The sequence below is a fragment of the Merops nubicus genome, unplaced genomic scaffold (assembly GCF_000691845.1).
Source record: "Merops nubicus isolate BGI_N331 unplaced genomic scaffold, ASM69184v1 scaffold15339, whole genome shotgun sequence".
NCBI lineage: Eukaryota > Metazoa > Chordata > Aves > Coraciiformes > Meropidae > Merops > Merops nubicus.
Genome location: NW_008631796.1, coordinates 4,285 through 17,146, shown reverse-complemented (window position 1 = coordinate 17,146; position 12,862 = coordinate 4,285). Strand labels below are relative to the sequence as shown.

The 12,862-nt window shown below is 44.6% G+C and overlaps 1 protein-coding gene across 1 annotated transcript in view; it reads right to left on the bottom strand.

Moving 5' to 3' along the window:
• Positions 1-12,251, bottom strand: part of RBM6 (RNA binding motif protein 6) — a 51,641-nt gene extending 39,390 nt beyond the window's left edge. The window contains exons 1-4 of the mRNA XM_008947711.1: positions 12,142-12,251; positions 8,354-9,695; positions 7,511-7,600; positions 6,466-6,535 (exon numbers count right to left, since the gene is read on the bottom strand). Coding sequence (XP_008945959.1) covers positions 6,466-6,535; positions 7,511-7,600; positions 8,354-9,695; positions 12,142-12,185 — 1,546 coding nt within the window. The 5' untranslated portion in view covers positions 12,186-12,251. The remainder of the gene's footprint in view (positions 1-6,465; positions 6,536-7,510; positions 7,601-8,353; positions 9,696-12,141) is intronic.
• Between the last annotated feature and the right edge of the window lie 611 nt (positions 12,252-12,862).

The window sequence follows — 12,862 nt, the reverse complement described above, 5'->3', positions numbered from 1 at the left end:
CAAAGGCAGATTCAAGCAGCCCCATAAACTACAGGCACTACAACAATAGGAGCCCCACATGGCCGATGATCTTTCTTGGCCCAGATGAAGGGTAGTTTCTACAGGAGCACAAAGGAGAGGAGGGAAAAACCCACACAACAATCATACACACTGCAGCTTTATTTATTAAAGACAAAGTATTACATTCTATTTGTACAGAAACTTGTAAACCATGAAAAGCTGAGATCATCACAAAAGGACTGGTAGCTGCATACTTGGGAAGGCATTGCAGACAGGAACTTGGTTTGGAAGTGCAGCTAAGGTGAACCTGGTCTCCAGATCTATGATCTGTCATTTGGCACAAATGACTCGGAAAAGCAGTCAATGTAATAATGTCAGCACACTGAAAATCCTTGAAGTTTTGTGCCAGAGATGCCAGAAGGGTGCGCATGTTTGTAAAAATTGTCACAGAGAGAAGGATTCTGCACATCAAAAAGGCCACGAGCATGTTTTATGGATGAATGTGTTTGTGGCCTTTTCTGTTGAGCAGGCCTTACAACCCTGAACCAGGGCTGATCACTGACACAGACACTCATTTAAAACAGATTTGTACTTATTTCCTAAGCCACCACATCACAGATGAGGAAAGACGGGTGAGAACACCTTTCAATTCCAAGAGACAATGCACTGCTGCCCTGTAATCAAGCAAGACTAGCCAAAAGCCTGCTGCCCGCACAGCTGGGAAAAACAGCAAGGACTGGTATTGATGGCCATGGACTAATTCCAACAAAGTGCTTTTTTAGTCCTCGCCAGCCTAATCTGGCTACAAGCAAGAATCAATTGCTTCACGCAGATGAGCGCTGAAGATACTTCCTCAGCTTCTGAAAGGTGAGCCCCTGAAGAATACAGAACTCCACTGACAAGCAGCTGACCTGGTCATGCCTCAAGAGGAGGCTCTGTGTGTGACAGCATCTCGTGAGCTTGTGGATGATCAATTCAACTGCCAGCAAGCACCTGAGATCTGTATGCCCTCACTCACGGCTGACACAGTACAGTGGTCCACCTAATCTTCACTGTGCAAAGCACTACACACAGCAACAGGAGATTATTCTTCCTGTGGTACAACAGCACCAGCCTTGACGGTGGGTCAGGTTGTCTTCTGCATAACTAGCACAACAGGCAAGCTGCACCTCTGGGCCACAGCACCTATTAGAGACATCTCACAGGAACCCACAGCGTGTTCTTTGTACCAAACCAAGGAATCAAAGTCCTTATGAGATCTACTCATAATCAAACTACAAAAGGCTGGTGGCAAGCCCTCTTTATGAGGAAGCCACTCGCTGGCCACAACTCCACCCTTCAGAGGGGTTTCGCCAGGGGCACTGCATCGCTCCTGAAAGGAAACAAAAGGTCTCAGGTTAGCAGAGTTCTGTTCCACACTTCCAAAAACCTCTCCTCCCCAGGCCAAGCAACAGCTCGGCTCTCCAGCCCTTCCTGATGCTGGAAGCTGCAGCACAACAGCACATGTGGCAGGCAGGAGCTGGGTACCTGTGCAGGATTTCACCAGCACTTCTGAGCTCCCTACCCCAGCATCACTAGCCCAAACCCCTCCCACACACACAGCTACAGTGAGGGATCTCTCCCTTATCTGTGGGCCAAAGAAAGGCATAGCCATGCCTGCAGTATACCACAACAGGAGCTCTGCTGTAAGAGTGAGGAGATCTCACTGCCTTGGGACACACACCACCCATAGAAAATGAAGGAGTTATCCCTAGTACAGAGAAATGCACCACTAAAAAATCTGTACCAATTTCTCTATCATGAAGTGAAAAAATCTGGACCTTAGATGATGAGTTTTAGCAAAATGCAACAGTAAAGAATACAATTTTCATTTTCAGAGGCCTCCCGAAATCCTCCCCAAACCAGTGATTCACTGTTCCAATACATAAGACAGACTGCACTTGAAGGAAAAAAACACCCCACCTTCTAAAGTTTTATCTAAGAGGCTTATTAATATTTAACAGGGCACCAATGCAGCAGAGCTCAGTGAGCACAAGCAAGATAATCCTGTTTTGTCCAGGACTTGGCCAAGGCAGTTTAAGTTTAACAAAGGGAGGGATGAGGGGGGCAGTTTCAAGCACCACAAGAGGGCCAGGTCTGGATAAATGAAACAAAATAAATGGTTGTGCAAAAATAAATTCCCTAAGCAAGAAAGAAAAGTACATTTGGTGCCAATAGTACTTGCTAGAACAAAAGCTTTTCAAAACGGAGCAGGCAGCTGCTGTTAGGTAGCTGCTTGTTTAGTCGCATTTTGAGACTACACGATATTTCCTGCATGTCCCTCCACCAGAGGAGCATGTCTGTCCTTTAGCATCAGCCCCTTGTATCCACGTGGACACCCCTCTAGCCCCAGGCACTACTGCTGCCCAGAGAGCTCCTCCCTACTCCAGTCTCCCCACTTCTATGGGTGCTTTGCTCCTCAGGAGTGCAGCACTGCGCTCTTGCATCCCCACCCAGGGTTCAAAAGGGAGAATTCAGAGGGTCAGAAGAGGGCTAACAACCCCAAATCTCCCAACTGGATCTGAAGTGGAGCACTAATTCAGAGGGTACCTAAAGGGGCTTCAGACTGCAGTCCAGCTTACCTGGTCGCTCCAGGTCTGCTTCACAGAGCTCCTCGCCGCAAGTGCCGATCTCCACCTTGGCCAGTGTGTCCATTCTCCAGTGGGCTCTCCCAGCCCAGCAAAAACTCTTCCTGGTTCCCCAGACAGGATCATAGATTAAGCTAGAAAAGCCTCACGGGCTGCCAGCAACTTCTCAGGCTTGCTTTCCCTGAGCAGCTTTTCCCAACTGCTGGTACTAACCCTAACTTGAATCCTGATTGGAAAACACATATTCCAAGCTTGTCCCACCAGAGATCGCATCTAGAACTATTTGAACAGAAGGTTCAGAGTACAGTTCATGTTCTCACGTATTACTTGGATACCACTCCAGCACCTTTTAAGGGTGAATGATTCATCATTAGCAACCCTTCAAGATGAAGATAGCTCCATGTCTTCTCTTCTCCAGGGCACACGTGTGTGTTCAGCCAAAGAGTTCTGTGCACATCAGACACTCAAGATGGTATCTCAAACTTTGCTTATGTTTGATGTTAGTCAGAAAAACAGAAGGAAAGCTCAATGAGAATCAGGGAGGAGGGAAGCTTAACATGTGACCAAAATCAAAACCAGGACAAAGTATGTTCATGTTAGACTCCTCAAAGGTCAGAGTGTATTGGTTTCAAGTTCCTCGAGATCACCACCAATGCAAGCACAAGGACAGTAAAAGGAGAATAACAGACACCATGCCACCAGTAGCCTGGTGCTGTTACACACTGCACTGACAGGTCCACACTGTAAAGCCACATGAAGCCCTGTCTCCAGCAAGCAGAGATAAGTTCCTTCAGATGGGACAGGGGGAGCTCAAAAGCCATTAGGACAACCCCTTCTCAGAGAGCTGCTGACAAGTCATCACCACCAGTATCTACCCAAGCAGCAGAACATCCCATCGCTGCCTCAACGCAAGGCAGCAAGAGGCACCAGGAGATACTGCAGACTAAAGCAGCTGATGGTCTTTGAGAAGATTCCACTATCACCTCAGGGTTTATTCTTTGTCATGATTAATTGAACAGACATGACCAGACACACTTGAAAACGGAAGCTGAGAGATAAGCCAACAATCTAAATCAGTTATTTCTGCCAAGACTTGCATGTGATGTTGGAAGAAGCCCTCTTCCTCTCACAAATGGATCTGATACTTTCAGTCTGAACATACAGGCATCAATTCAAAAATGCAGCTGATGGAATTTACAAGTGAATGTTGTGTAGGGTAATAGTCTGAAGTCTGACTGATATTTTATCATTGTCTGTAAATATCTGTCTTTTTGATTTAAATAGAAAGACTATGCCACATCTTAAGGCCTCTCCTTCCACTATCTCATTTAAAATCTAGCCACCATTCCAGTCTGTGGGCTTCAGAGACAAAATAATCTAAACAAACAGCTTGAGTGCATTTCAAACTCACACCAGGTATATTAAGAACAGCGTTCCATGCTCAGCACAACCTTCAGTGAAAATATGTTTCCTTTGCACATATGTGGTATATAAAAAGAAAGGGCTTTAAAAAGAAATCGAGCTGCTTTTTTCCAAGAAAAATCTCAACCATGTATTCTACCCCAAAACAGACAGTCTTGTGAAAGATTATACAGTGCCACCATCATCATGTGGAAGCTGCTGAGATAAGCTTTATGATAAGTGTTATCTTTTTGTGAAACCGGTCCGAACCTCCCCAAGGCCAAGTTAATCACGTGTGATTTGTTCTGGTGGTTATTGTTTTCCAGCAGCTGCAGGCATTCTTCTCTCAAGCACACTCAACATGTATACTCATGATTAATGTTATTTTTAACATTTCTGGACAGCCCTCAAAAAACACACAACCCACTCAGACTGGCTTAGCACACGCTCCTCCGAGCCCCCGAAGCTGACAGAGCAGGGCAGCCAGCAGGCCCGGGGGTATCCGAGGGACATCTGCAATCCAGCAAGCCTGGTCCGCATTCTTATGAATATTTACAAACACACGCCCCCATCCTAAAAGCATTCTTTAGCCAACAACTGGCCCTTAGTTTCAAACAGGCTTACTTTTCACAAGTGAATACGAATTCAACTTCACACACTCTTTTACAGAAAGACCTAATGTGAAAAAGCTGGATTAAGTTTACTACAGCTTCTAGTTACTCAATTTCAAAAGGAAGTTTTCACAATTCAGGAAGCTTTTATTGTCCTAGATGTATCCACCTTGCGTAAGAAGGATCAGAAGCTGTTTAAATTAGCAGCTGCATTTGCAGCCTCGGGACATAACGCAAAGCATCCATATAACCCAGAATAATGCTTACTCTGCTTAAAGTACTGATGTGGGCTGGACAGGGTTAAAAAACAGCTTTAAGTTGCTCAGAAAATATGAGCTAATTTTAACTTCATTCTTTCCCCAATTGCCTGGAAAACAAAACAAAACAAAAAAAAAAAAAAGACACCAAAAAACCCCCCACACTTTGCAGCTGAAGAGACAGACTGAAACCAAATGCAGCTTTTAGAAAGACGGCACAAAACTGCAACCTTCGTATCACATGTGACCACCAGCAGATACTGGAGTCTCTGCACATAAATTCACACACTGCATCTCATCCTGAGCAGTCTCTGAAATGGGGAATGGGAAGGAGGAGACACCAGATTTCTAATGAGGACAGTAAGTCCTTAAAACGCCCATGAAAAGAAATTTATGAGGAGATTCCCAGTTCAAGTTGATTTATTACTGAAAAGTTCTATGCTTCAGTAAAAATCTGACAAATCACATCAGCACAGGCAAAAAGTGAGTATGTCACAATGCCTGGGTGGCAGTCAGTGGTGTGTGTTTGACGTCAGCCATGCTGTGCTATGCTTAGAAGAGAGGAAAGGAAGCAAGAAAGATTGATTGTGCCCCTTAAGCCCTGCTGGTTGGGCCAGCCCAGATTATGGGACACAGGGCTGTTCTTTAGTTCAAAGGTTCACGGGTGGGTTGTGCAATCTCCTTTGACAGCTTCCAGAAACAAAAATATACTTGAGAAATACCCAACTGCCCCAGTTTCTCTCCCATTACTAAACACATAGGAAGCCTTTATATAATGTATCGACACTGAGAATTTCACCTGCTTCAAGTGCAACCCATACTGGTAACAAGAAGTACTGATGAAGGTAGAAGCCTCTGCTTTCCCAGATTTAAAAATAAATAATAAACACTGCTTTCCAGGTATTTCCTACCAGTATTATCCAAACCAATCCCCAGGACTCACCCTGCATTTCCTACCATTGCACATCTTTTTTCCAGCACAACTTTCTCACAAAGCAGCCTTGTAAAATCTTTCTTTCTTCAGATTCCTATATGTACTGATCAGAAGCACAGCAAATCTTTCTTCTTTGAATGAGGGAGAGCATCCAGACCCAGTATTTGGATATTTGCTTATAAAACTTACTTTTTCTTTTTTTAACCTGTCTTCATATCTCAGAAAGGTAACAGTTTCATGTTACTGAAGGAGAAATGTTAGGGTGTATTAGGCTTCCTGAGGACACTATGTGCAGGACGTGTTTCACAGCAAGACCATCTCAGAAACAAGACGCAGAACAATCCAAAAGGACTTAATTTTTTTTTTTTTTTCTTTTTTTCAATCTATTGAAGAATTAACCTGCAGTCCCATGTCAGTATTGGCTTTACTCTTGATGGCTACTATAGCGGCCCCTGAACTAGCAGTGAGCACAGCCATCAGTTATGAAGACGAGGACAAATCACAAAACTCAGTGGGCATTTTCACTCGAAAATACCTGTGATTATGGCACCAGAGACTTTAACCAAACTGACTATCAGTGTGCAAAATACCCTTTTGTAAACTTGAAACTAGAAGCACTGGTAAAGCATTCTCACCTGAACTGTAATCTTTCAGTCGCAAGTCCTTCACCGGTGTCCCATCAGGCCCTCGGAAAGCGTTGAGAATCTACAGGAAAACCAAGATCCTTCAGTCTCCAAATTCAAACCTCAGAAAGAAAAGCACTTGCTAACATAGATTTTTCTCTCCCCCGGACTCCTTTTCTTTCTATGTTAACTCTGTTATAAGCTGACACATTTTCCTGATTAAGTCCCAGCCGTATCTGAGAATTGTTTATTGAGTTTTGGGAAGTATTTTTGGGTTAGTTTAAATAAGCAAGCACCATTTACACAACAATTCAACTGTGCAAAGGCTGATTTCAAGCCAGAAAGTTCACCTCTGACCCTTATTTAAGGCCAGAGATGCCTCACTGCCTTTAAGAAAAGCAAAGGACGGCGTGACTGTTCTGAGTCTTATCATTCTCTGATGGGCAAAGTTTCTGTCACAGGTTCTTCAGTATCAAGCCTCAGAAGCTCTGACTGTCACAGCCAACCCTAGCAAAAACTGTTGCATGTAGGGTTCTCATGGCTGGAACTGCCACCCAAAAAAAATCCCAATTCAAAGTGGAGTTTTTTGGAAAGGGAGTTTTTTTTCACCTTTTAGCCTAGATAATTTTGGGGGGTTTTAGAAAAATCATCAGTAGCAGCAGACATCTTTCCCATCTTGAAAAGATCTCATTTAAGCAACTCCAAGTAACTAACAAGTTCATTTAGACACTACATGTCATCTGAGCCCAAAATATAGCAACAAAGTAATAATATTCGGTATATAAAAAGCAAGGCTGGAAGTAAGGCATGTTAAAAAGATTCTGAGGTCAAGGCGTTCAGCCATCAACACTCCACATGCAACTGCAGAAAAGCTCATCACCTCCAGCCTCCCCAAAACCCGAAATAATTAGATAAAAGCTAACATCACAATGACTTCTAAATCTGGATTTGCCCCGGGAGAAAATGACAGACCATCTGAACTACACTAAGCAAACTTAAAACCAGCACTTCTAGAAAGCCCTGAGAGAAGTTTTTGAGTGAAACCCCTCCCACTCACATCATCCTTTGTGGCAGTTTCAGGCACTCCTCCCAGCCGAATGAGCTTGCTTGGCTTCACATATTTGGGACCGGTCCGGTAATCTTGGTCCTTGAGTTCACACAACCAAGATGGTTTTTATAAATGAGAGATGCTACCTCGCAAGATACACAAACACTAAGGAAATAAAGCAGGGTATAATTCGAAGGCAGAGGCCCATAACCTTTACCCACAGCACTGCCTAAGATTCAGAGAGCTCTAGAGGACTAATATAGCTCACTTCATATGCTTGCTGAGCTGTACTAGATCTAGGTCCAGGAGAACAGAACAGGCAAACCACCTCTCTCTGCTTTCCAGCAGCAGGAGATTGAAATTCAGTGGTTGTTATTAACTCAATAGTTACCAACACCTTCAGCTTTCACAGTTAACTCTGAAGGAAGGCAAAGCATGCATGAGAACAGCTGTACTGTTCCACACAGGTCTCCCCGAGCCAGTAGCTTCTCTCTGGTAGCGCTGGCAAGCAACATCCACGAGGAAGTAACAAAGTTAAGTTCTTTCACATGCTACTTCCCCCCAGCACTCTCCCTGTCTGGTCATTTTCAAACTGGGGACTTTCTGAACCAAACCTGGTTCTACAGGCTTAGCAATTCTCAATTGCTACATTGCATTTCTCTTGAGAAGAAAGTATTTCTGAGAGAGAAGAGTCTCCATTAAAACAACCTGGAGCATGATGATGACCTCAGAGAACAGTGAATTAGGACAGAACGGAAGTGACAGGATATGACCAGAAGGCTCCTTCCCAGCTCCTTCCATTCTCCAGCCAACGTGTGTTTAACAGAAACGTAAGCTGACAAAATCACCTACCTGAAGGCTCTTATACGGCCTAGAATCTTTGCTGGGTTTTCCTTCTGAAAAGGACTTGCCATGTTCATAATCATACATCTGATGCCCTGGCAGCCGGTGATCCACATCGCGATACTCCATGTTTCGGTAGTCGGTGTCTTGCCTTCCAAGGAAATCCAGATCACCTTCACCCTTTAACACAAGATCAGACTCGGATCCTTGCTGCTCGCCCCCAGAAAGCTGCTGCTGCTGTTGCTGCTTGTTGGCAAAGGTCTGGGGTTGCTCCTCTTGGTCCTGAAGAGCAGGAAGAGGTCCACGGCTATTCTGGAAATTGTGTGAAGAGTCATCTTCGAGACCCAATCCAAGGGATTCCTCTTCTCTGGCTGGTGCTTCTGAGTGTTGAAATTCTCCTTTTTGGCTACCAAAGGGAGTTCTGTCTAGACCAAGTGCAGGCTCCTCTCTCTTGCTGGTGGTTAAACCAGAGCCCTCTCTTTCTGCTAAAGGTACAGTAGATTGGTTGCGTCTAAAATCTGCAAGGCTTTGATCCACAGGAGGCATTTCCCTATCTGAATAATCCATAGGAGGAGCCACATCTCTGCTCCTAAAATCCTGATCAGACCGGGACCTGTGCCTATTTCTGAAGTCTGACGACGGTGTGTTTCTGTTTCTGAAGTCCAAATCGGAGGCGCCCACACCCCTGAAGTCCAAATCCGGTACGTCCCTGTTCCTGAAGTCTGAATAGGAATGCTCTCTGCCCCTGTAGTCTAACTCGGGCACACCTCTCGCCCTAAAGTCTGAGTGAGATCCATCTCGACCTCTGAAGTCGAGATCAAAAGACCCCCTTCCCCTGAAGTCTGGTGGAGGTTCATCTCTGCCCCTGTAATCCATGTTATGTGCTTCCCTATCCCTGTAGTTCATACGGAACGTCTCCCTGTTCTTGTAGTCCACTGGGGGAACATCCCCACCTCTGAAGTCCATAGGTGGCCCTTCTCTCTCCCGGAAGTCTCCAGAGTACATGTCCCTGCCCCTGTACTCAGAAGAGGGGGGCTCCCTGCCTCTGAAATCCATCTGAGACTCATCTCTACCCTGGTAGTCAGATGGCGGGAAATCTCTGCCCCTGAAATCATGGTGACCCTCCCCACCTCTGAAGTCACTACATGGTCCATCTCTAGCTCCAAAGCTGAAAGAAGGTTGCTCTCTGTTGGCAAACTGAGGATTGAGGAGGCCTGTGAGTGCCTGGATATCAAAAGGAAGTGATTCTCTGCCAGAGAAGTTGCCAGAGTGTCTTTCTTGAGCAAGACTATCAAGGGAAGGAGGATATTCCCTGTTCCACCCGGGAGCAAACCTTTCTTCTTGGCTCCCACTGTAGAAATAAAGACAGTATTATTCATAACGTGCTTAGAGTCTGAAATCTACACAGCAGCACATTCTTCTCTAAACTTTTATAGGGTTGTGTAAGAGTCTAAGGTCCGCAGAAGATGTTTGGCAGTTTAAGATGAGGCAGCATACGACAGATGTGAGAAAGTAAACTTGGGTGCTCCCATTTCTGCACAATTTCCAGAAGCACTCAACAGGGAATACCTGAAATATTAATGAGTTAATGATGGTAGCAATCCACATAGTCCTGCACTGCACACAGCTGGGCAGCTGTTCAAGGTTCCAGCAGCTGATGCATGTGTTCTTTAGCATCACCAGCACACGCCTGTGAGGAGCTACTTGAGCTTAAGCTCTCGGGGCATTGTGACAAACAGCTAACTTAAGGTGTCAACTGAGGCACATCTACAGCAGAGGTTACAAAACATGCTCTAGGAACACACTACAGACAGTCATTTACACCTCCTTCTGCTGGAGTCTGAACTGGCCAAATGATGACAGCTGTCAGCTCAGACTTTGAGGATCCCTCAAAGGAATCTAGAGCATCTAGAATCTTATGAGGAGCTGCTGAGGGAGCGGGGTCTGTTGAACCTGGAGAAAAGGAGGCTCAGGGGACACCTTCTGGCTCTTCACAACTCCCTGAAAGGAGGTTGGAGCCAGGTGGGGGTTGGTCTCTTCAGCCAAGGAACGAGTGCTAGGGCAAGAGGAAACAGCCTCAAGTTGCAGCCTCAGGGGAGGTTAAGGTTGGCCATTAGGAAAAATTTCTTCCTGAAAGGTTTGTCAAGGCCTGTCCCAGGCTGCCCAGGACAGTGGTGGAGCCGCCATCCCTGGAGGAGTTCCAAAGCCATGGAGATGTGCTGCTGAGGGACACAGGTTAGCAGTGACCTAGCAGTGCTAGGCTAATGGCTGGGCTTGATCTGAAAGATGTCTTCCAACCAAAACGATTCTACGACTCTAGAAATCTGCCAACAACCAACATTCAGGATGATCCTCTGCTCATGTATCCAGACTGGCTGTCTTACACCGAGTTTACAACACTACAGCTATGAGCTCTCCTGAGAGCTGCATAAAACCACTCTGGAAGAGGTTTCCTCTTAGTACAGTTTTTCAAAACCCAATGAGGTTTATTCTGAGATGGAGCTACCTGATTTTTCATCTAAGTGAGGCTCCAACACTTTAAAACAAACAAACAAACAAACAAACAAACAACCAGAACAAAATATCAACATATTTTAAAATACCACCAAATGCTACCCAAATCTGTCGATATTTCCTTAGTCACTACAGTAAGTCACGTTCTTCTCTGAGTCTCCCTACAGAGTCACACACCAACAGGATACAAGGAGACATCTGCACAGTTAATCAAACCAGGTGCAGACTTCCTAAGCTACATGTCCCTGTTTCACCACCACCTAGAACAGCATTAAAACTTGGTTCAGGGTTAGAATTCCCCACCCAATACAGTCAAGACTGATGCCAATAAAATCCACTTAAAAATAAGCAAGACAGCTCTACTGATGCTATCACAAAACACAATCATGCTCCTATCAAGACATGTTCTGGAGGATACAGGTTTTCATAGCTCAAATGTCATCAGATTTCTCAAGATGTTACAGCTGGACAATCATTTTAAGTATTCTTATTGCAGAAGCCTAAGGTATCCCACGAGAAAGTACCTTTATCACACCTATATTCAAGTAACTGAGGTGAACATGTGAGCAAAGGATGAAGGAATTATACAGAGTAGAGGAAAATCTGAGCTCTTAGTGCCTCTGTATTTTGATTTTTCCTTTTATACCCACAGCCCTCTTGCAGATGCAGGGCCTAGTAACAAACAGAGGAATATAAACTGAGAAAAATATCACACTGTGCAGGTCTAAGTGGCATTCAAAAATGTCTTATGAGGGAGCACAGCCAAGATACATGGGAATATATGGTCTACTTAACCTCATGGAGAGAGCTAAACTCTCAGAGTTTTCATAAAATCCTGAGTGCCATGAATTGCAAGTATTTCTGACACTAAGGCAAGCAGCATGGCCAAAGAGAATCAACACCACACTATTTCATACTTCTCTTCTAAGTCTTAGCAGCATAGAGCACCACAACCCCTATGGCATATCATCATCTGAGCTTACAAGGGCTGAACTGAGCACTGCTAGAAAAGGTGGTGTGGAGAAGAAATAGAAACACTAAAAGCAGCTCTTGTTTAAATAAAAAATAAATTAAAAAACTTCACAGAAATGCAGAAGGTTTCATTGTCACTTAACTTGCCTATTCTTTAGCAAACACACCTAGCTACACACGGACCTCAGAACTCCTACCAAAATAGTCTGCTTAAGGGAGGCTGTGCAGAAATATTGACAAACAAACAAAGTTGCAAGGTCTTGTTGTATTTAAGAATGTTGCTGAAACAAACTGTACACTCAGATGCTTACCGAAAAGATCCCATTCTGTTGCCTTGTCGATGGTCTCCCCACATTTTAATCTTGTCTGGCAGGTTTCCAGAAAAGGATAATTCACTCTAAGAACACCAAGACAGCACAACCTGTTGAATAAATAACATGACAATAAGCCCCAAAGCAAAGAACACACACCAGGTAAGAAAAACACCACTGGTTAGGAGAAGGGGTGTGTGGAACATCTCCTCAGGCTCCACCAATATACAAGACCACACCAAGGTATGAGTTAATTTATTTGTTGCATTTCTCCACATTTTGCAGGTGCCGACTTCTGAAATCAAACTGTCAATAGGGGTGGGCCAACAGTTTGATATCTGCTTTGATTAACACAAAGCTTTCCAACATACTGTGCTGTCTGACACTGCTCAGAGCACAGCTAGAAATGTGGTATCACCACAATCTATAAACAACAAGGACTGTTGCCGAACAACAGTTTGCAATTAATGTTTAGTTTAAACTATTTTTGCCAAAAGCTCTCTGCTGTTCGAGGAAACAATCACTACTATTGGTCTACCATGCTTACTCTGCCCTCAGAAGTATGTAGATAACAGATTAGACTGTGCCAATGCATCATTCCAGGCACTGCTCTCCAATGCCGCCCTCATCAAGGCCAGTGCTGCAGACAACACTTGCCTCAGCAGAGATTGAACGTTCTGTCCCCTTCCTCCCACCAGCAGAGAAGGTGAGGATTTCCTGG